Genomic DNA, 24626 nt, shown 5'->3' with positions numbered 1-24626 from the left:
GTGAACTCTGACAGATGGAAGCTATTATCATAAACAAAGATTGTTGAGGCACCTTACAGTGCAATCCTATCCATGTCTACTCAAAAGTAAGGCCCAGTGACTTTAATGGGGCTTGCATCCAATAAATGGGGAATTGTTTAGGGGGGTTTTGTTACTGGTATTAGTATTTTGTAACTTTCCTTTTCGATACGATTATGATTCCTGTGGAAACAGTTTCCATTTGGCTGTGTACTTTTTGACTACTGTACTTTTTGTTATGTTTGTAATTATGTAAACCTTTTCATGCTGGAAGCTGCCTGGAGCAGAGTTTTAACTATCATTATTATTTAGCAAATTTGTATACTGCCCTTCATCCGAAGATCCCAGGCTTACAAATAAAATGATGGTGACTGAAAGGACTGCAACTGTAATATAAAGACTTAACAGATTCATTATAGCCATAAGCTTTCGTGGCCTTTCCTTTCTCTTTCCCTGTAGTGAGAACCTTGCTGGCTATATACCGTATTTGAAGAGCTACATAATAAAAACGCAAAATCGGATCAATTATCCAGTGTATCTTGCTCACGTGCTAATAAGCAACGGAGCTCAACCGGGCTCCCTTCCAAAGTAAGCCAGCATGTCGGATTGCACCTTCAGCCTGCAAAGCGCACATTCAGCCAAGCCCTGGGAATGTAAAACTGTACTGGGTTTACTTTTGCTGGTTAATTGATTGGGGCATGGAGCGGGGGTGGGGGTGGGGGGATGTCACATTCTCTGAACGTTCGCTGCCCTGCGCGCGGGCGCTGTCGAGCGCTTGCGGCTCGCCACGCTCAATCGCAGCGCCCCCCGCCCACCTCCCCCTTTCCCGGCCTCTCTTCCCCTCCCTTCCCCCGCCCCTGCTGGGACCAGGAGCCCGGAATCCTGGCAGCCCAGAGGCCCGTTACGGGAAGAACCACCTCTGCCGTCTGCCCCGCCCATGGCCATGACGTCACCGCCCTGCTCACCAATGGCGGCTCGAGCGAGGCGCTCGAGCTAGCGGAGTGAAGCCGTCAGTCAAGACGAGCGGCGCACCGCAGTTCATAAGGTGTGCGCGGCGGCTCGTGAGGCGTCTGGCGGGGACTGCGATGGTCCGAGGCCTGTGGGAGTAGCGCGCCAGGAGGAGGTGAGTGAGGGGTGGGTTTACCGGCCCGCGTTGGCCTTCGGCCGAGGGGAGCAGCCTGTTGGCCAGGCCGAAAAGGAAAACTTGGCAGCTGCCCTCAGGGGGGCGGGGGGAGCCGCTCTCCGCTTCCCCCCGCGGACAGGCCTTGTCCTCCGAAGGCTGTGAGGGAACGAAGCCCGCTCTCGAGCAGCCCGCCTCGGTCGGGCTCTGGCCTCGGAGGCGGCCCCTGAATCGGCTCTCTCCTCAGCGGAGCCCTTTTAATGTGCGCTGCTGAGGCGCGTCCCGCTTTTCGGGCGCCTGGCTGGAAAGGCGCCTCGCGTTGCTTTGGGACGCCCACCGGCGCCTCAGACCGTCAAGCGCTGGGTCGGCCTGGTTTGCGACGCCGCCCCCTGGTAACATTTCTCTTAGAAAGGACCCTCCTCCAGTCGCGGCCGAGGGTGGCAGCAGAATTCCCTCTGCCCTCTTCTTCCTGCGCGTTCTTACGTGCGCAAAGAGGGGTCGGGGTGGGGAGGGGCGACTGCTCCGTACTCCGGTCTGCCTTGAGTTCTCAACCGAATGGGGCAAGTGGTCGTTCTTCCTCGACTAAACATTCAAACTAATATGGAAATATCTATTGAAAAGCTCCCCTGTCGCGAGCGGTTTGGAGAACCTGAGTTAATTTCTCACGGTTATTTCTTCCCCTCTTTTACACGATAAAGCTCAGCGGTCGGTCGTAGCAGATAAGGGTGTATACAACCTTATCTTCTGGGTCGCCTCTCTTTCCTCCACTGTTGCAATCTGGCCGTCCCTGATCTTTTCACGCCTGCTATAACTTTTTTTCCCCTTTTCCAAATTCTTATCTGTGGGGCGTTTTTTCAGGTAAGCCCCACCCCACATAATCGATCACATGATGCAGTGCACACACCCCATCTGAATGGGAATGCGCATCAACTTTGTGGGGGCCCAGCCCCTTGAAATATGTTACTGTGGGGGCCAAAACCCCTTGGGCCCCTAGGAGTTGGCTCCTATGGTGGGCACCCATTGCCATTCTAAGAGAAAGAAGAGGGCATTCATGTTGAGTTCCAGCACCTCTTTTTCTAGAAAAATAGCACTGCCGATAAGTCAAATGAGGGTTGTGCCAGTGGCATTCGATCAGTGGACTAGGGGTACTAGGCTAGTCCCCTAAATGTCCTCCTGGTGCCTCCTCCCCAAAGCCCAGAAAGCTGCTGCCCTGCTTAGGGAGGGAGGCACAATGCTCACCTGCAGTTGCAACTTCGGAGGGCCTCAATCACCCTCACAAGCTGGTTCCTCTGGCCCTATGAAAAAATCACTGCATGCCACTGGATTGTATGTTCCCTGGCCAGGAGCTGAATCATACCCCTGCAGTCTAGGTCTCATTGTGTTGGTGGTAAACCTGTTCCTAAACTGGGGGCTACCTTTGTGGTGCCCTTTAGACACTACTGGGCTACAACTCCCATCAGCCTTGGCAGCATAGCCAATGGTTTGGGATGATGGGAGTTTGTAATCCAGCAGTATCTTCCTTTCACTCCCTTTCTTTGACTTGTACAGTTTTAGACCAAACTGCTTTGGAGGAGGATGCAGTCTTTTTGTTATGTGCAGTTGATGGCATGCTATATAAACAATAGTGATAATGTGCAGTGTTCTAACACATTCTTGATATTGAATAGTACTGGGGTCAAGCTAGAAGTACATGGTGGCATAGAGATTGGCTGTCATTCATCCTAGTTGATATCTCTTTTGAAAGGCAGACTGGTGCATCTCAATATTGTCTCTACTGTGTTTCTGAGCTTGCCATTTGTGTACTTCCTCTCCCCACCCTCCCAAGGATGCTAGGATCATCAGTATGCCTGATTAGGGGATTTCCACAGGGTTACTTGACTACAGTAGTGTATGGCATATAAAGGAAATGATACTATTTTTATTTGTATGATAAATTTGAGTAGAGTGCTGAGAATTAGTACAGGAGAGTGGTGAGAATTTTCTCGGCATGTGGTTCTTTTACCTGAGTTGATGGTTTGCCTTTGACAAGATGGTAAACATAAGCAGTAGCCAGTAAAATTTTCTTAAGGTGCTTCTTGGTTTCCTATCAAAGGCAAAAAGGACAAGATCAAAGTAGGCTTTCCATCCCCCCCCATAAACTTCCTGTGGATTCTGATTATCTTCTGTTGTGCATTAACAGTCTACTATTTTAGCTAAAAGGGACGCGGGTGGCGCTGTGGGTAAAAGCCTCAGCGCCTAGGACTTGCCGATCGAAAGGTCGGCGGTTCAAATCCCCGCGGCGGGGTGCGCTCCCGTCGCTCAGTCCCAGCGCCTGCCAACCTAGCAGTTCGAAAGCACCTTCGGGTGCAAGTAGATAAATAGGGACCGCTTACCAGCGGGAAGGTAAACGGTGTTCCGTGTGCTGCGCTGGCTCGCCAGATGCAGCTTGTCACGCTGGCCACGTGACCCGGAAGTGTCTGCGGACAGCGCTGGCTCCCGGCCTATAGAGTGACATGAGCGCACAACCCTAGAGTCTGGCAAGACTGGCCCGTACCTTTACCTTTTATTTTAGCTAAAATTGTATTGGTACTTTGCAACCAAAATTTATTATAATATAGATTTTGGTTCTAAATACTGTATTAATGTAATGTGCAGCCTGATCATTGCAGTTAGGCATGTTTAGTCCCATTGAAGTAAGAAGGGCTAAGAATGCATATGCATAGGATTGTACTGTTAGTGGTGGGCAGTATTAAAATTCTGTTCTATGAAGTTAGATGCACTGGAAAGAACTATGTTGGCTTTCATTTTAAAGCACTTTGCTCTGCCTAGAAAACGTATGCAGGCCTTGTAAAACAGAAATGTATTTCAAATCTGCAGTAGCATCAATTCTTAAGAGTCATATTTCAAAGATCCAGGTGTCAGCAGATAATTTCTAACTTATAAGATCTGCATATGGGAGGGGTGGGGGATGTGTGTGGGGGGAATTCTATATGCACACAAAAGTAACATACACCTGGGTTGTATTTCACATTAACCTGTAGTTAAATTAAACTTATTTAATGTGAACAAGCACCATGCCAGTGTGTACTCCTCAAAGGTCTGTGCCTTGTTCCTCCCTTGCTCCAGCTCCACTGGGGAGAAAACAAATCAGAATTTGGCTTGTTGCTTGTGAACCCAGGCTTTTGGTTTGTTACTCTTCAGACAAACCATAAGCAGAAGCAAGGCAGCAGGAGGGAGAGAGAAGTGAAGCAGGACATATTAACATTAAATCACAGTTTCAGTGTGACACACAAACCAGACCATGCAAACATCTGCTTCTAAATGGGAAATTTTATAATGCACCTTATTTTTGTAGTTTTAACTTGTTTTACACTGATTTTAATATTGTGTCTTAATGGTTTTAACTTTACGGAGACCTTAGGATGAAGGATCAGGTAATAAATTGTTATTATACTAATCCAAACACACTAAATCAGATATATATACCTTTTAGAAAATGTGCATCATTGGCCAAGGAAAGTTCTAGCCACAAGACAAAAAATGGACTTTATCAGTATATTTAACCATGATCACTAAGTAAACCACAACTGTCAACTTTATATTTTTATAAAATCAATATTGTGATAATAATTAACAAGCAAGCTAGACATAAATTATATATAAAATGGAGGGTGTATTAGTTTATACTTTTCCCTCACTTTATTGCATTGTGATAATGGTTGAGAAGTGAGCTCAGTAGCCACACTCAGGCGCATATTGTACCTGGTCATTGACCACTTGTGACCAAGTGAAGATGCCTGGGCGCCAGGATGGCACCTGACATCTCCACCATCTGAAGGTTCATGCCTGGGAATCATTGGATCTGAACTGTTTTCACACACTAATACCACATCCTGTAGAATTCTGTCAGATTTATTTATCTTTACAATTGAAATGGATTTCATAAAGCAAAATGCTTTTTCTGTGCAGCCTGAACAGGAGCTGGTACCATTAAGAAAAATAGGTAGGAATAGGAATATATGTGGACTGTCCCTGGATCGAGTACTTTTCTTCAAGTTTTCAGAGTTCTTAAGCTAGCTCAAGGTGGTCATCCGAACTAACCAGATGTTTAATTGATATTCAATCAATCATTTGAAGAAGAAAAAAGACTTTAGAGCCATCTTGCCCCAAAATGGCAACTAGACAATTGGGGAGTTGCCTGTATTCCTGTTCTCACTCTTGGCTGTTTCCCTGAGTGCTATTCTTTTCTTGCTTTCCACAAAACCTTTTTGTTCATGGTTAATAAACCTGTCAGAACAGAGGAAACTACAGAACCTGTCTCCTGAGAAGTGTCTTCATAAAAAGAAAATAGTGACTGATTGAGCAGAGTAAAAATATTATATATAAAAAAATTGTTTTTACAGAGACTTGGTTCAAGATGTTTTCAAAATGGAGTTGGTTACTGCAAGCTGTGTGTACTCTCCTGAGCATTTACTCCTTTGGAGGTAAGTCTGCAGGATTAATAATAATAAATTGTTCCACTGTATTATTAAGCTCTGTCAGTTTGTTGATTTGTATACATTATAGAAAATGATTCTTGATTTTTAGTTTGAATCTATTATATGGAAGGCAACGGCATAGAGACTACAGGCTTGTCAGATCTTTTATTATTATTATTATTAAAACCACAAGATCTGTGAGCCAGAGCCAGGTGTAAAAGGCATACAGTTAGATTACATTCTGAGTCTTTGTATTTGTTTTCGGTAGCACAACTGAATCAAGTTCACTGAAAAGTCCACTCCTGGTTAACCCAGACTTTCTTCATTTCAGGAGCCTAATGTAAGGGGGGGCAGTATTCTAGATAGATACTGTTGGCTTGTAAAGTCAAAATAGAAAAAGTTGTGAAACAAGCCAATAGTTGATGTGGTAATATGAAAGGAAGGATATTTAACTTATTATCAGGTTTTCTAGCTTGCTAAGTTCCTCTTTTTAAAAAGAAATCCTGTACAGTAGAGAAAGATTACACCAAAACCAATTAAGTTACTACATGTGGTATGTTGCGGTGGAAAGTGAGAAGATGGTTGAAATATTTCCTGCAAGATTAATATTTAAATTGCACAGACAAAATTGAATAAAATGCTTTTGGAAATGAAATATAGGTGAAATTTCAAGACAATGTTTCTCTTTACATAATATTAAACAGGCCTAAGGAAATGTAACACATATGTACTGCTACCTCTGCACATTTCTATCTTTTTTATTCACTCCTAATTCTGATGTTTGATAATGAAACTATCTTTGAAATCATGAGGTGTGGGGGAGTTCACTTAACTAGCACAGACAAGAAATGCAAATAGTCCTTAGGAAAATGATTACAGTTGCTAGACCTAATGTCTTGGATCCTTAGATATGAGAACAGAAGTAAAGCTTCCTTTCCCTCCCCCATCCTCTTCATTACCCTGAACAGCCTCTGGAGACAGTTGGGGTTCCTCATGAACAATGTGGGATGGGTTTGCTATGGTAGGGGAGGATTTTCCCCCAGGTTGGAAGAAAATTCCCAGCTATCCCAGCAGTCTCTGGTACCCCATCCCAAATTGTTCGGGGGGGACGACCTTTTGGAGTAGCTTTTCAAGGTGCAGAGCTCTCACAAGATCTCACTGGAACCCAGAAGCTGCTGCTGCTGCTGCTTGTGGGTGGGGGGGTGCCCATGGATGGGCAGGCCCAGAGGTGAATTCAAGAAACCTATCTATGAACTTCCATCCAGTCATTTATCTTGGATCCAAGCAAATGTTGTCAATTAATGTACACTAGAAAAGTGAAGGGGGAAATGTATTTTCTAGGTAACTATTGTCTTCCGTTGTCATATTGTATGCTTATAGCAATAGTAGCCATGTTAGTGAGCAATACCAAACAAATGATCTCTCTCAGTTTCAGATGGATATGCGCAATCATGTGGCTATATAACTCCGGAGTCTGCTGTAGTATCCCTTGAGTCCAGCTTTACAGCATACTGCATTCTTAGTGACTATTGTCTAGATTATGGCAACCTTCGTGCTGATAAAGTTATCTGGAGAATTCAAACTAAGGTTGTTCCTAAAGAACACTATAGCATAATAAATGAAACTGTTTCAAGAGTAACATTCAATGACACGTCTATATTGGCTTCTCCTCTGACTTGTAACATCTTAGTGGCAGGAAGCATTGAGCAGAACATCTATGGAATTCAAGTTGCCTTGGGCTGTAAGTATTTCTCCTTAAATTCTTCCTTGTGGGGATACACATAAAAGGAACAATACAGTGGACCCTCTAATTACATACCACTCTGGATATGTAACTTTCAAGTTACGAACGTGGCAAACCCAGAAGTGTATACTTCCGGGTTTCGCCGCATGCACGGACTTTTCGGGTTGCGGATGGACCCCTGGAATGAATTTAATTTATATCCAGAGGGTCCACTGTATAGTCATTCTCCTGCTCCTTATAACACTCTTAGAGGATGTTGGATTTTGTCGAATATATTGAAGACAACATGGAGAAATGAGAAACTTTTATTTCACATAGTTGAAAGGTACCAAGTAAAGAAGAAAAAAGTTACATCGTCACTTGGCAAATATGTCACCAGGCAGGAGTAAGGGCAGAAATTGCGGCCTGAATGATGTTTGTTCCACATAGTAACTACACAATTTCTGCCCTTGTACTGTATTATGAGATTCTGAGTATGATTTTATTTTGAGAATAGTGGTGACCCACCTGGGGAACCTGTCAAAGATGTAAAACGGGATATAAGTTTTCTAAATAAAGTTTAACTATGTTACATGGGGATAGGCATTATGCTTCCATAAGAAAGGCAGTTCAGCAGGTATGCCTGTATTGTGTAGCATCAGTTTCAGCGTAGCCCCTTGACCCCTGTACCTTCTGGCTTATTCAGTCTAGCAGAGAGGGTGGTTGGGTACAGAGAGTGATTAGCACTTCATTGATTGCAGGGGTGGTGCATGCTGCCTTGGAAGAGGGAGTGGTGTGTCCTCCCTTAAATAAACCAGTCATGGGCTCCTTAGTTATACTAGTTCCTCTACCAGCAAAAAATACCCTCTTCTTGGGTAGATGGTAGAAAGAGTTTCAGTGCAGGATGACCACCTACTATTCTTGGAAAAGGCAATTTTTTTTTATTCCAGTCTGGGTTCAGGCCTGGTTATGGGAATGAATTGGATGAGCTTTACAAAGAGCAGGGCCAGCCGTGTGCAACCTTGTTCCTGCTTCTCGAATCTGCATCTTTTGACACCATTGGCCATGGCATCTTCCTTGACTGGGAGCAGTCATTGGACTTTTTTGTACACAATGTTATGGCTCCTGTTACCCCTTTAGGGTTGTCTGCCCTGAAACCATATAGGTCAGTAGTTAGAAGGATACACCACCTTAGTTGGCACCATGCCCATTCTGTTTGGAGTGTCATCTGACCCTAAGCTATTGTAGAGTAGCAGAAATCCTTCTGTGAGTAGCCTGCTTGCACAATATTGGATGCAACTTGGGGAATGAACAGGTGAACAATATTAGATTTTGATACACAAATTCTATTTACAGCTGTATATGCTGCCTCGTATGTAAAAATGATACTATTGCTTCAAGTGTTTTTATTTTCCTATTTTATTTGTAAGCTGTCTGGAGTCCCTCTGAGGGAAAAAGGCAGAAAATAAATACTTCCCTTCTTGTAATATTTTATGTCAACTGTGGTGTTTTGATGTACTTCCTTTTTACCTTTACCTTTGATGACCTTTTGACATGAATGCTCTGCTTTACAGTATTGAAAAAAACAATTAAAAATGAGTTTGTTTGTTTTTTGAAAAAAATTGATTAGGACCAAAATGAATTCATGTTGTTTTTGCAAGTGTACTCCTAGATTAACTTCTGTTTATTTGTGTGTGTTTAAATGCAGTTTCTCCAGACAAGCCTGAGAATTTGAGTTGCATTGTGCATCAGACAGGAAGAAAGAAATATTCTCAAACTTGTACTTGGGAGCCTGGAAGATACACATTTCTGGACACCAATTATACTTTGAAATCTCGGTGGTAGATATATATTTTCAGTTTTAAAGACCTGTAGTTAATTTGTTGGATACAAAACTTTGAATTCTTAATATTTGTTGTTAAGCATACTATTTTTTAAAGGGAAGTCACTTGTTCAAAATATTTAAACATTGCTCTACACTGTGTCTAAGCAGCACAGTGGTCCTGCTAGTTTAAAAGAGCTGAAAGCCAAAATAGGCAGTGGATGAGAAAAAGGGGACTAAAACTACTGAATAGCTGAATCTTGAGGGTGGATAACCAGGGTGGATAAATAATCAGATTTTTTTTTTTTAGTTAAATCGGATTTTTTTTAAATAAAATGCTTTTGGACAAAACCTCTTTCTAAAGATAGTTTTCTATTTAAGTTACATTATTGTCCAAAAGCTATCCATCAGGAAATAAGGATTTGTTTTTAATTATGTAGCATGAGGTTTTATATGCAGTGTTTAAATTTTTTGGTAAATGAATTCCACTAATCCATTCACATTGTCATGCTCTTTCAGAAGTTTCTGTAAGATTATTTGGGGCATTTTTTTCTAACAAGAAGATATTATCACGGATGCTTGTTTTTGCTGTTCTAAAAAGTTTGAATTTGTGTCTGCAGAGATAACATGCCTTTTCTTCACAGGAAAAATGTTATAAAATAAACATGCAGAGTTGAGGGAAAAAACCTTAATCCCATTATTCCTTTGCAAATTTATATACACAGAATCAACCCCTTAGCTCTTAAATGCTAAGTTCCAAGAGGTTCAATGAATAGATTGTTTGGAGTGGAATAGATCTGCACAAGTACCTAAGTGTGAAGCAGTAAAAAGCAGAATACTCACAATATATGCATATTCATAATAATCATAATTATCTGTCTATGTATTTCTAATAGAATAACCAAATCGGTAATTTTTGATATAACTGTAAAAACTACTCTGAAAATTTATTATTCCAAAAATGAAACCTTCATCTGGTTGTGAATATTAAGATTATACCAGCAAAAATGACTCCTTCTCTAAAAAGGAGCCGCCCAGAGTGGCTGGGGAAACTCAGCCAGATGGGCGGGGTATAAATAATAAATTATTATTATTATTATTATTATTATTATTATTATTATTATTATAAAAAAATTATTTAAATCAGTAAATCTTACTGACTAGTGATTTAAATTGATTTGATTTAAATCAAATCCATGCTGTTTGCAGCAAGATTTTTTTTTAAAGAGCAGAATATTTTGTAAGGAAAAGAGAGAACAATAGTTTGCTTTAAATCCCCCCACAACAGAAAACAACATAATGTTTAGAGATATCTACCAGACTTTTGGTTGATGCATACAAGTCAACCTACTTATCACTGGTTAGATGGTGTACTAGTAATAAATAAATAAGAAAGAAAGAAAGAAAGAAAGAAAGAAAGAAAGAAAGAACAGCCACTTCCTATTTTACTTAAAAGTATTTGGATTAAAGCAAATTGCTTTTGGATTAAAGCAAATTGCTTTTGGGGGAAAAAACCTGATTTGGTGTCCTTTTATCAAAGCCCCACCTTTAAATAAATAATTTTCTTTGTGATATTGTGGAGCAAATGCTACAGTCCAAAGCTCATTTACTACAGAGTAAGTTTCATTGAATTCTGCTAGACTCACCTCTGTTTAAATCTGTCACGGATATGTATTAAATCCTGCTTCTTTTTCTCCAACTTCTAGGCCAAACGAAGAGTTTCCTGACTGCCTGGGTGCCAATAATTCTTGTACCAGTACTGTGGTTGTATTTTTTGTCGACTTGGAAGTGTGGGTAGAAGCAAAGAATGCTCTTGGGGTAGTTGAATCTGACCGCATTGTGTTTGATCCTATAAAACATGGTAAATATATCAGTAGGGCTACTCCTATGAATGATTTCATTGCGTCATAACTTCTAAGGAAGATAATGCTTCTTTATATGGCGAAAGAAGGAATAGGGTGGAAGAACAAGACCACCACCTCAGTGTCATACTTCTAGTTAAAAGTCACACTGGGGAGAGTCTAAAAAATTATGGTAAACCAATGTGCCTGAAGCTGGAAGGCAGTGGCTTAGGAAAAATATCTAAAAATTTTAAAAGGACAGTAGCTGGCAGAGAAAACTGATGAGACCTGAGAGACTTTAAGCAGGGACTGACCAACCAAAGATTCTGGGTTCATCAAGCAGCCTGCTCCCCTTCCATAATGGGATTGCTAACTCCAGGCATCAAAAGACGCAGCTTCTAACAGTTGGATTTCTGTAGCCAAAATAGATACACTAGCCTTTCTGGAGGTGGCTCCTCTTAATAATTTTAGTTGCTTCTCCTCTAGTTCTCTGATAATGGTTGAGACCCATAGAATGGACCCGAATAAACCAAACAATTGGTTTAATTTACTGGTTTTAGCACAAAGCAAGTGTCACTTGCACTCAGGTCAATCCTATCTACTGTTTGATTTTATTCAACATAGTTCCTACACAGAGTTTGGGTGGACTGAACCCAAAAAAAGGTACTCAAATGTAGTTTTTTAAATAGAGTTATTAATAAAATTGACCATATGGATTATATATTTCCCGTGTTAAACTAACTCAACTGGCATGATCCGAAGTGTTTTTTTAACATTTTAAAGAGATCTCGCCTGATTTCATAATGGCATCCAGTGATTAGCACATGTCAAATTTCAAAAGAGAATGCTAAATAACCAATCAGTGGTTACAACAAGCACCTTTGAATTCACTTTCAGCACCAGTTAGCTGTTTTGTGCAAGGAGCCTGCCTTCAAAGGGACTTGCTATAACTGATCAACAATTACAGGAATCTCTGTTGAAGTCTGTTTGGGGACCTGGCCCCCTCTCCTGTATGAACCTCTCCAGTAGTTACGATATTCAGAGCTCCTTACCTTGTTGCCCCTACTTTCAGAGGTTAGGCAGGTGGCAAATGTGGAATAGGACCTTTTTTGTGGCTATAGAAAACTCACATTCAGGATACAGTCACTTTCGAGTTTTAGGCACCAACTGAAACATTTCCATTTTTCTGAGATTTTATAATTAGGTTGGTGCTTTCATTGCCACTTCTGAGTGTTACCCTCCAATTTTTGTTTTATTTTGCTGTTCACTTTTTTATCAGGTGTTTTATTTTATTGCCTTATATTTACTAGGTACATTTTTATACATTTTGCAGAGCTTCCATGACATCAAATGCCAACAGTATTGCATCTTTTGAAAGTTTCCCTCAACATATAGCACACCATGAATTTCCAGTTAACTTTCCATAAACTTTCCCATTGTTTCATACCAATATTATACCCAAAATCCTGGGCCCATTTAATCTTGGCGGCTTTAACCTCCTCCTCTTTGACATCCCAGTCAAGGAGGAATCGGTATGTCTTGGAAATAATTTTTGTTTTGGAATTGATCAAATCTGTTTCCAGTCTGGGTGCCTCTGTCGAAAACCCCTTTTTTTTATCCATCTTAGATGTCTCAAATAGTTGATAGTATTGAAACCAATCTGCTATTTGCTCTCTTACTTCTTCAAAACTTTTTAGCTTTAATTTGTTTGTTTCTTCCTTTAGTAGAGTTTTGTAAGTTGGCGAGTTCCCTTCCGTATTTTTCCTTTTTACCGTGGTTGCCTAAACTGGTGAAATCTACCAGTCTTAGGCTCTAAAAGATCTTTATATTTCTCCCAAACTGTGTACGGGGATTTTCTAACAATATGGTTCAAAAAGTTTTTATGTATTTTTACTTTCCCATATCCCAGGTACCCGTGCCACCTGTACCTGTTATCGTAACCCTCTAAGACTAGGAGGTTGGGATCTTAAAGTGTGCACCATTCATTTAGCCAGGTGAAACAGGCTGCCTCATAATATAATTTTAGGTCAGACAGGGCAAAGCCTTGAATTTGATGTTTAATTCTAGGTCTTTTTCCCTGCCATAAAAATTTTGAGATTTATTTTTGCCAGGTTTTGAGGCAGCCCGTTCCACCCAGAATCAGAATTGTTTGGAATAGAAAGAATAATTTGGGAAGCATGGTCATTTTGATGATAGAGATCTTTCCTAAAAATGAAAGGTTTAGCCGACTCCAAATCTCGGGGTTCCTTTTAATCTCTTTTCAGGTTTTCATATAGTTATTCTGAAATAAATTGATGTTTTTTTGGAGCGATCCAAAGTATTTTGCTTTATTGCAGATCTTTAAGCCAGATGTTTTTTCCAGGTCTTCCTTTCCTTAAGTTGTTACATTTTTAAGCAGCAATTTTGTTTTGGAGAGGTTTAGTTTGAAGCCCACCACTTCTCTGAAAGTTTGTGCTCCTGTTGTAAAGGCGCAAACGTTGTGCTGTGTACCTGAATATTAGACTTCAAATTAATTGTAACCTATATATAAAAAGGGACACGGGTGGCGCTGTGGGTAAAACCTCAGTGCCTAGGACTTGCTGATCGTATGGTCGGTGGTTCGAATCCCCGCGGCGGGGTGAGCTTCCGTCATTCGGTCCCAGCTCCTGCCCACCTAGCAGTTCGAAAGCACGTCAAAGTGCAAGGAGATAAATAGGTACTGCTTTATAGCGGGAAGGTAAACGGCGTTTCTGTGTGCTGCGCTGGTGCTGGCTCGCCAGCTGCAGCTTAGTCACGCTGGCCACGTGACCCGGAAGTGTCTTCGGACGGTGCCGGCTCACGGCCTCTTGAGCGAGATGAGCGCGCAATCCTAGAGTCGGACACGACTGGCCCGTACGGGCAGGGGTACCTTTACCTTTACCTTACATATTTAAAAAAATGAAATGGCCTGTGGCTAATTGAGTGCACCTTTTTTCCTCTAGTAAAACCGCTGCCGCCATCCAATCTGTCCCTCAACTCAGGAGAATTTCCCAGAGTCCTAAAGCTATCATGGGAAAACCAATTTCATGAAGCACCACTGGAGCTGAGATTTCAAATTCGATACAAGATCATTGACAGTATAAACTGGATCCAGGTAACCCCACACCCATTATTTGTCAATTATTTTTTGTGGCATTTTCTTTTATACAGTTGGTGTGTTTGCATCCAAAGAGCTGTGACAGTTGCATTTTATCTACTAGAATGGTATTTGTTTAAATGAGAGAAAATATAGATTTCAGTTAAGTGTTCAGTGGAAACATTTATAAATTAAATAATGTGAAAAGAAATATAAAAAATCCTTGTTGGGAAAAGTGAAATAGAAATTTAAGAATAGGTCAGAAGGAAAATAAACTGTTGAGGAAGCTTGTCGATTCTACTTCACAGTAGTTTCTAAGGGATTGACAGGCTGCTGGCAGGATAGGAAAATAAGTTTGACTTGATAATTGTCGAAACTAAATAAAAAAAAATCCTTCCAGTAGCACCTTAGAGACCAGCTAAGTTTGTTATTGGTATGAGCTTTCATGTGCATGCACACTTCTTCAAATCCCACATAAGCTTTATATAAGCTTTTATATAAGCTTTATATTGATAGCAAATGTCTATCCCTATTGGGGATAGGTGTTGCATCTTTCAGAGGGAGTAATTCTGACTTTTTCCAGTAGTAGTACTGTGAGATTTGCAAATCGCTTCCAAGGCAAAATCACTTGGATTTCTGCTGAACCTAATGCTTCAGTTGGTTCAAATCCATTAGTGGTTCCTAGAACATAATCAAATCACACCTTGTGGGATCAGTTTCAAAGGTTGCAGTCTGAATATGTGGGCAGGACACTTGTGCCAGTGAGGCTGACAATGTGCTCTCCTGATCCCTACCCATCATGGCTGATAAAATCAGGACAGGATTTACTGAATGGGTCAAGAGTGTGGTTAATGCCTCATTACAGGAGAGAGTTATGTCCATCACTCTGAAGGTTATCCCCCCTGAGGTCCTCCAAGGTTTTAGAAAAGTACCATCCAGTGTCTTAATATTCCCTGCACATATGCCCGGAGGAAGCAGACTACATAGATCTATTCCAATCTGGTTTCAGGTCCAGTTTTAACACTGAAACAGCTTAAAATATCCTTTATTAAAATATGCCATCCTCTTGGCTGCCCTTGACCTCTCAGAGGCTTTTGACACTATTGGCTATGGTGTTCTTCTGGTGCAACTCAAGGAGGTGGGAGTTGAAGGTACTGCATTAGAGTACAGTGGTTCCGTTCCTACCTGCAGGGTCACAGCCAGAAAGTAGTTCTAGGAGGCTGTTCCTCGGCCCTGTGGCTTTTGATTTGTGCAGTCAGGCAAGGGTCCATTCTGTCTTATACCAGTCAACATTCTGTATGAAACTGTTGGGGACTGTCCTTTGAGGATTTGGCACAGTACCATCGCTATGCCAGCAATAAACAGCTCTACCTCTCCATTCTATCTGAATCCGGAGAGGCTGTGAAAGTGCTGGACCAGTGCCTTGAAGCAATGATATAGCTAAATTCCTAAAACCGCTGAAAGAGAAACTTAAAAAAAAACAGCAAGAGCTCTTGCTGCAAATTCCTTCTCATAAGAATGATGTGGTAGAAAAAGGAATAAGTGCCACAGCAAATATAATGTGAAGCAGTACGGATCTAGCTCCAAGGGATACTTAATCTACTTGGGTCTTTTATGATGAAGGGAGAAGGTTCCATCTGCTTAAGAACCCTGTCTCTACCTCCTGCTCCACATGAATTGCAGTACACATTAATTTGTGTGCTTTCACATGTTAAGACTATAAGCTTGGGATATTTTTTAAGACAGTGGAGGCTAAATTTCAGAATCCTGGTTTCAGACAAGGAGTGTGAACTCCTTTGAAAACTAGGCAGCTGCTTGAAACTAGTACTGGGCCAAAGTAGTGCCCAGCCAAATTTCATAGGTTTGAAGGATTGAGGGCAGAGTGAAATCTCTGCAAAGACTGCATTACTTATCACTAGGTGGCAGACTTCAAAAAGTATAAGAGCTTTCTTTAACAACAACAAATCCAGGTCACCATTCTAGCCATTTTCTTGTATAGGGAAGACCCCTGGGAACACTGCTACATCTTTACAATGCCTTTAATTTATTGTTTAAAAAACAATAGAGAAGGGGAGAGAACCCTTTGCTGCATTGTAATGTACAATTACATTACAGCTCTTGCTTTTTTTTTTAAAGTTTCCCTTTCAGCGGTTTTAGGAATTTAGCTATATCATTGCTTCAAGACACTGGTCCAGCACTTTCACAGCCTCTCCAGATTCAGGACGTGGGTGGCGCTGTGGGTAAAACCTCAGCGTCTAGGACTTGCCGATCGTATGGTCGGCGGTTCGAATCCCCGCGGCGGGGTGAGCTCCCGTCGTTCGGTCCCAGCTCCTGCCCACCTATCAGTTCGAAAGCACTCTTAAGTGCAAGTAGATAAATAGGTACCGCTTTATAGCGGGAAGGTAAACAGTGTTTCCATGTGATGCGCTGGTGCTGGCTCGCCAGAGCAGCTTTGTCACGCTGGCCACGTGACCCAGAAGTGTCTCCGGACAGCGCTGGCCCCCGGCCTCTTAAGCGAGATGGGTGCGCAACCCCAGAGTCGGTCACGACTGGCCCGTACGGGCAGGGGTACTTTTACCTTTACCTTTAATGTACAATAGAGCTTTCTGAAATTAACCTTATCTGACCCCCTCAAAATACCCATATCATTTCTGTTACAATTGTAATTTCCTCTTGCCTATGGCATGTGATCGAAATAGAACCCAAATCAGTTAACCTCCTATCAACCTATGGAAATAGGACAATTGGTAGCTTAGCTTTCGTAGGTGGCGAGAGTTTAACTGGATACAATACCTGACCTGAAACACACACACACACACACACACACACACACACATATATATATATTGATGCTTGTTATCAACATACTTCAGGATTGCAAAAAGAATGATGCAACGTAAGAATTATTATAAAGTATAGTTACTTTCTCTCTCTTGATAAGATGTTTAGCTTCATAAGCTTTCTCAGTTTTTTAAGCAGGCAAAAAACACTAAATGGAGGGTGGAGAGAATAGTGACTAAACAATAGTGTAATTTGAATTTAAGTTCTTTATCACAATTTCATGTTTTCTGCTAATGAGGGTCATTCAAACAAAACATCTAAATTTGCCATGCTGATTTTGAGAGAGAGCTAGAAAATTCAGTATAGTGAATGTTGTTTATTCACTAGTAGCACTTCTTAAAGCCCAGTTTCATTTTGACAGGTTCCTCTTGAAGACACAGCAACACACAGAGATTCCTTCTTCATTCAAGACCTCAGACCAAACACAAAATACGTGTTTCAGCTGCGTTGTGTAACTAGTTGGGGAGAGCACTGGAGTGACTGGAGTAAAGAAGTAGTTGGGTTCACAGCTGAAGATAGTAAGTAAGATTCCAAACTTCTCCAGTTTGCTCCAAATTGTCAAAATGTGTTTCTGATTAAAAGGTTTCTACACAATAAATATGTATACATATGTGTAATAACTATGATACAATATAATGCAATTTGCCATTTAAATCATGAGTAGCAAACAGTAGTTATTAATATTTGCGAATTTACTCTGGTGTGCGTTCATCTCTTATTAACTTCCAAGTAATGGTTCAGCATTATCTTGTACTTTATTTCACAATAGATGATGATAAAGCTCAATTTCTCAACAAATTAACAAGTTTTCTTCCTTCTCTTACCTTGACCAAATTTGTCAATTTTACCATTTGAACTGTAAATCATCCCTGTATCTCAGAGGGTTGGTTCCCCCCCCCCCCCAGTTATAGCTGATTACCATATGGCCAGCTGCTAATAAGTACAGTAGGCCTATAACTTACAAGCATTTACCTCGTGTACATTCAGCTTTGCATGCTTGACAAAATAATAATATAATAATTAAAAAGGGGAACCCGGGATATTCCCAGGGGAACTGAAGGAGGCTGTGGTGCGCCCGCTCTTAAAGAAAACATCATTAGATCCCTTAGATCTATCCAATTACCGCCGGGTTTTGAATCTTCCATTCCTGGGTAAGGTGATTGAGAGAGCGGTTGCTGAACAGCTTGGCAGGTTTCTGGATGAAACATTAGCTCTGGATCCATTCCAGTCCGGCTTCCGCGCTGGTCATGGGACCGAGACGGCTCTGGTCGCCCTAACAGATGATCTCCGCAGGCAGCTGGATCGAGGCGGGTCTGGGCTGCTGATTCTTCTAGACCTGTCAGCAGCCTTTGACATGGTCGATCACGAACTCCTGGACCACTGCCTTGCTGACGTGGGGATCCAGGCCACAGTCCTTCAATGTCTGCGCTCATTTCTCTCTGGTCGGGGACAGAGGGTGGTGCTTGGGGGGGGGATTGTCATCGCGCCACTCCTTGGTGTGTGGAGTGCCTCAGGGTGCGATACTCTCCCCGATGCTTTTGAACATCTTTATGCGCCCCCTCGCTCGGCTTGTCCAGAGTTTTGGGCTGGGTTGCCATCAGTATGCCGATGACACCCAACTCTATCTGTTGATGGATGGGCATCCTGACTCGGCCCCAGACACACTGACCAGATGTCTGGAAGCTGTGGCTGGATGGTTACGTGGGAGCCGGTTGAAGTTAAATCCTTCGAAGACAGAGGTCCTCTGGCTGGGACGGGACGATATGGGATTGAGGGGGCAACTCCCATCTCTTGCGGGGGTGCAATTAGTGTCAGCACCGTCCGTTAAGAGTTTGGGTGTAATCTTCGATACCTCCCTCTCTATGGAGGCGCAGATTACAGCTGTAACAAAGGCGGCATTTTTTCATCTCCGCCAAGCTAAGCAGTTGGCTCCTTATCTCTCTCACCCTGACCTAGCCACTGTGATCCACGTGACGGTCACCTCCAGACTGGATTATTGTAACTCACTCTATGTGGGGCTGCCCTTGAGACTGACCCAGAAACTCCAGCGGGTGCAGAATGCCGTGGCGAGACTCCTTATGGGGTCTTCGCTGCGAGATCACATTCATCCGGTACTATACCAGCTGCACTGGCTCCCGGTGGAGTACAGGATCAGGTTTAAGGTGCTGGTTTTAACCTTTAAAGCTCTATACGGCCTAGGACCCTCGTACCTACGGGACCGCCTCTCCTGGTATGCCCCACAGAGGAACCTATGGTCTGCAAATAAAAACATCCTGAAGGTCCCAGGCCACAGAGAGGTTAGGCTGGCCTCAACTAGAGCCAGGGCTTTCTCGGCTGCGGCTCCAATCTGGTGGAACGCTCTGTCACAAGAGACTAGGGCCCTGCGGAACCTGACATCTTTCCGCAGGGCCTTCAAGACAGATTTGTTCCACCAGGCCTTTGGTTAGGGCTCAGCCTGACTCCCTCCTCTGGCAACCTGCACAGAATTTTGCTTAACGGTTGCCATCAATTTGATTTTAATTAATTTTTATAATTGAAATGTTTTTAGAATGTTGGATTATTTGATTGTTTGATTATTTGATTGTTGTTAGCAGCCCTGAGCCCGGCTTCGGCTGGGGAGGGCGGGATATAAATAAAATTTATTATTATTATTATTATTATTATTATTATTATTATTATTATTACCAGGAAGAAAGACTTTGGCAATTCCATTCACCATTGTACCCAATGTGTTTTGACTATATACAATTTCGGCTTTAGGCATGATTCCCAAAACGTAACCCTCACATGAGTTGAGGGCTTACTGTGAACCACCAGCTCTCTTATCTTCTGACAGAATCAGATCTTTGACACAATCAAATAGAGTAACTATTGGGTTCTAATGTCCTCTATTTCACAGATTACCAACATACAAAAAAGATTTTATTTTTGGAGAAGACCAAATTGTTACCTGTCTGTATTTTAGCATTAATTCTACAACATACTTGATTTGAACCCCTATAAATGTGGTTTAAACCTTAAAGAGATTAAGAACTAACAAAAATGGTTTATAAAACAATTATTCTAAGTTGATATTGATAGTTTGATTTGGAACATGTTTCCAGAGCTATTGACATGTTCATTGATACTTGAAACACCAACTCTTATTCTCATTTGGATTGGTAGTTAGTACAAGATAAATAAAAATCCATGAACATGCTGTATGTATTCCTAAAAAACTTATTCTAGAAATAAAAAAAAAATATAATGACTTTCTGTACCCACTTTCTTATCTTCCCCACTCCCTTACTATATTCCTAACTGGTGGTGAGTAAAAAGTTTGGGCCTTTTAGCCCTCCTGGGTCTGTCTTTCCTTCAGATCACACAACTGTGATCCTTACTTCAGAAAAGCTGTAGGAGCCTCCCAGCCACTTTTCCTAGGTGCTTGTCCCAAATCATGGAGGTGATATCAGCAGACACATGCCCGGCTGTATGTCACAGCCAACCATTGGATGACTAGACGGCTGCTATTCTTCATGCTCCATCTACTGCAGCAAAGCACTTGTGAATATATATATAGGCTTGAATCTTTTTCAGTACCCTACATATATATTAAAGAAAAATGAATAGTGGGCTAAATAAACATGATTCTTAAAAGAGATGTTTGTCTTTATCAGAACCAACTAAAGGACCAGATCTGTGGAGGAAGATTAGTCCTGTTCACTCACCAGAAAACTGGACTCTGGTGCTGATCTGGAAGGTAAATAGTACCAAATTTACTACACCCTGAATGTCTGATTTCCTGATGTTCTCACTAATATCTGTCATCTGCACTCAAACATAATTCCTGTTATATGTAAACTCATGATACCATAACACATACTACTGTAAACACTTTCTTCTAGGTGGTAGCTTCTTTCACAACATATTGCACTCAGGATATATTGAAGTGTAAGATATGCACACGTGTAGCTTATAAAGTAAAAGACTTGTGTATGTCACATTTGCTACTTGTCCGTTTTTAAAATAAACAGGGATGAAGATCTTATGCTTTCTTAGTCCTTGCTTCTGCAAACTCTGTAAACATGGCACACGTGGATGTAGTTTCTGGATAACGGTTCTGTGAAATACTGCTTGAGAATTGTCCATGTTTAGCTTATGAGGCAAAATTATTTTGAGTGGAGTAATTTATTCTCTTTGAACAAAGCTTTAACACGTAAGCCTGATCTCAGCAAGTTACAAGATAGTGTGTTCCTGTCATAATGGATGAGAAGCATGAAATTATGTTAGTTGGAGCATTGTGCCCAAGGCCAGATGGTAAATATCATGGCTGAGTAGGACTTTGGAAAAGGTATCATGCATAGCTCTGTAGTAGACACGCTTTGCATAAAAAAGGATCCTTGTACAATATTGGTTAGGATCTTGGTTAGCAAGTCCAAGAAAGGCTCTGCCTTAGACATTGGTGAGCTGCAGCTCATCAGAATAGAAGGTTCTGGCATAAGTGACCCCTAAAGGTCTTACTCTCATTAGCTAATCTCAGGTGTTCACATATAAACTGTCAAATAAAACAGATCTTTTTCTATTTTGGACAGGAGTTAAATCCTTCTGAAGCTAATGGAATAATTTTGAAATACGATGTATCTATCTTGGGAAAGCCACCACTTCATTTTCAACAGCAATTCTACAGTCTGAACACCACACAGCTGACTCTAAATGTAGAAAATGGGACATATGAAGTGAGAATTAAAGCATCGAACAGTGTGGGTGAATCTCCTGCATCAGTTTTGCTGATCCCAGCAACTAACTCAAGAGGTAAGTTTTCCTACATGGCATTGAGTATATATTCCACTTTTTTGGCTACTTCACACATCCCATTAGAAGAGTTGCATGTAAGTTTAAACTAAATGGTCAACCACAACACTTAAGTGAATGCTACAGAAAAGTTTGTGCTGCACTCCTTCCTTGCTCCTGCTGCATGGTGAACAAAAAAACTTTGGCTTTTCATGTCATCTGAGCCCAGGTCCTTGGTTTGTATCTTGCTATACAAACTAGGAGCAGCAGCCAAGGTTTGTGCTTGCTGCTTGTCGTTTGTTAGGGGAGAAACAAACCTCAAGCCTGAGTTTGGAAGACACAACAAAGCCAGAGAAGTAGAGCAAGAACTTTTTAGCCACATGTTGCACATTCACACTAAATCATAGTTCGTTTCTAACTGTGGTTTAATGTGATGAGTAAACTGGATCCCCACAAGAGGAGGAAATATTTCAAACTTACTGAAGGATATCAGCCTTTCAGTTTCTGTTTGTTTTCAAATTAGCATTCCATCTGTCCAGTTCATTTTATTTTATTGCATGTATAATGCACCTTTCTTCTGTCATGGAACCAAAAATGGCGTACATGGTTCCAGACCATCTAGGTATTTGCCATACCCAGAACTGCTTAGCTTCAGCCATAAGGTGGCTTCAGATAATGCTGCTGCTTCCTCATCAGATCTCTTTTCTTTTAACTTAAGATCCAGGAGCTTTACAGGATAGCTTCTAAATGTTTCTGACTTATTTAAGGCAGTGTAGGCATTAGTAAATGGAAGCAAGCTTGTGAGACTTGGCATCTTCATTCTAACTTAGACTATTAGCAAAGCAAATAGAAAATACCAATACAGATTATTTATTATGAAGTCATAACCCGCAACAAAATAAAACCAATAATCCTACAAGCATCTGTCATGGATGCTTTAGCTGAGATTCATGCATTGCAGGGGGTTGGACTAGATGACCCCTGCCATGTCTTTAAAATTTATGAATCTATGATAAGTAAAATACTATAACATACAAATACATTAAAATGGGTTGTAATACTTACAGCCCCATTCTACAGAAGTCTATAGGTAAGAGGAACAAGTGGGGATTACATATCTAGTATCTGTAAGACTTCCTCTGAAATACGTGGCACCACCTAACAACTGAAACAGGAATAAGTACATATTAAAAACATCTTTTCTTCCCTTACTATATACTGCTATATTTATATGGCAATTTCTCAGTGTGGTGGACCTGACCACTAACAGGTCATTTTTATTTTCTGCTTTCGGCCATTGCAGCACAGTAGCTATCAAGGAGCAATGAAAACTTTATTAAACGTGCTTCAGAATGTAAACATTTGAATTATCTTTGGGTGTCAAAACTTGATTGAATTGCAACTTACCTTTGATGCTGTTTGATCTGTGACCTTGGGCGTCTGCTCAGGCTTTATGAACATTTTGTTGTAGTGAAATATAATTACAACTCTCCAACAACCCCTTTTAGTTTTATAATGTTTGAAATGTTATTCTTTTAGAAATAAAAATACTAATTTAACAGTATGTTTATGGTCATTTCAGCTCCTGTGAAAAATCTTACAGCATTTCCTAAAGATGGCAAGCTCTGGGTAGAGTGGATAGCTCCTAAAACTGATGTTAATAGATACATAATTGAATGGTATGAAGAGTGTGACAATTTGACATGTGCTAGTGAATGGCAACAGGAGTCTGGAACGAAAAATCGCACATTTTTAAGAGGTAACTCTCAATATTTATAAACTCTTGGATATTTGTAGAGTATGCAAACTTTTTTTATACCTTAAAGAAATGTGATTTTGGGGTTTTTTTAGATAAAAAGGCACTTGTAATTTGACATCTTTTTAAATATAAAAGAAATATAAATATGTCTGTAATATCTGATATTTTTAGTGAGTCTCTAAGCTCCTGTCACACATGGGGAGGAATTCCTTTAGGGCACTTTTTATAGGTTGAGAGAGATGAATTCAATGTTACATCATGCCAGTTTTGTCCTTTTGTGAAGTCTATCAGTGTGTGTGCCCTTCTTTGCCAATGACTGAACTCTGAATAAAATCAGTCTCCCTTTCATCATAGTCCAGAGGTGATCCTGCTTCTCATACCTTTTGTGTCAAGGGAACATATTGAAGCCTGCAAGAGAGACAACAGAGCTCAGTAGCTACACTAACAACAGATGGGAAAACAGACCTTGGGTGTTGCAGCTATGCCAAGAGTACATTTAGTTTCTTCAGGATTACAGTTTTCCAGTATAGTTAAGAAACTCTCTAACACTGCATTTACTAGGTAGCTTCAAAGATTTTTGTGGAGAATGCTGTTCTGTCCCCACCCATGGATAGCTTGGTCATCGCAACCCCAAAAAGTTCCCTTTTAGACATTTCAGATAGAGAATAAGTATGAAACATTTGCACAATCATTTGCCAGCATGTCCTGTATAGCATCCAAGATTCATTCAGATGTATTTTAGAATAGCTTCTAGGCTGTTCAGCTGACTTTCCAGGTGTTTAGAGTATTTGTACCCCACTCTTCGGCTGAAAACGCTGCTGGAGTGGAAATGAAGGGATTTGATTAAAGGTATGGAGGAAATTGATGAACTAGTGTTCAAAATGGAAATGTCGGTGGATCTATATATTTGAGAATATGCAAATCTGATTTTTAAAATTATTTCCTTAGGAGGCATAAAGCCACGGAAAAGCTATAAAATAAGTGTGTATCCATTATATTCAAATGGTCAAGGAGAAGAAAGATCAATACAAGCATACCTTGAAGAAGATGGTACGTTTAAAGCACCAGAATTTCTCTTGCATGACGGTAGCCAAAAACGTCTTCGGACTTCTGCATCAATAGGTGGCATGACTGCATTGGGCAGATGGTGTTTTCTAAGAAATTAACTCGCATTGTGCAGC

At 41.1% G+C, this 24626-nt stretch overlaps 1 protein-coding gene across 1 annotated transcript in view; it reads left to right on the top strand.

The window, feature by feature from the left end:
• Positions 1-976: 976 nt before the first annotated feature.
• LOC128423246 (interleukin-6 receptor subunit beta-like) overlaps positions 977-24626 on the top strand; it is a 32034-nt gene continuing 8384 nt past the window's right edge. The window contains exons 1-11 of the mRNA XM_053408188.1: positions 977-1141; positions 5521-5601; positions 7025-7336; positions 9027-9159; positions 10847-11001; positions 13942-14093; positions 17278-17434; positions 20573-20655; positions 21488-21707; positions 23269-23445; positions 24394-24495. Coding sequence (XP_053264163.1) covers positions 5535-5601; positions 7025-7336; positions 9027-9159; positions 10847-11001; positions 13942-14093; positions 17278-17434; positions 20573-20655; positions 21488-21707; positions 23269-23445; positions 24394-24495 — 1558 coding nt within the window. The 5' untranslated portion in view covers positions 977-1141; positions 5521-5534. The remainder of the gene's footprint in view (positions 1142-5520; positions 5602-7024; positions 7337-9026; positions 9160-10846; positions 11002-13941; positions 14094-17277; positions 17435-20572; positions 20656-21487; positions 21708-23268; positions 23446-24393; positions 24496-24626) is intronic.

This window comes from Podarcis raffonei, chromosome 11 (assembly GCF_027172205.1).
Source record: "Podarcis raffonei isolate rPodRaf1 chromosome 11, rPodRaf1.pri, whole genome shotgun sequence".
In the NCBI taxonomy this organism is placed as follows: Eukaryota; Metazoa; Chordata; class Lepidosauria; order Squamata; family Lacertidae; genus Podarcis; species Podarcis raffonei.
The sequence above is the reverse complement of the archived record's forward strand: the minus strand, read 5'-3'. Positions and strand labels throughout refer to the sequence as shown.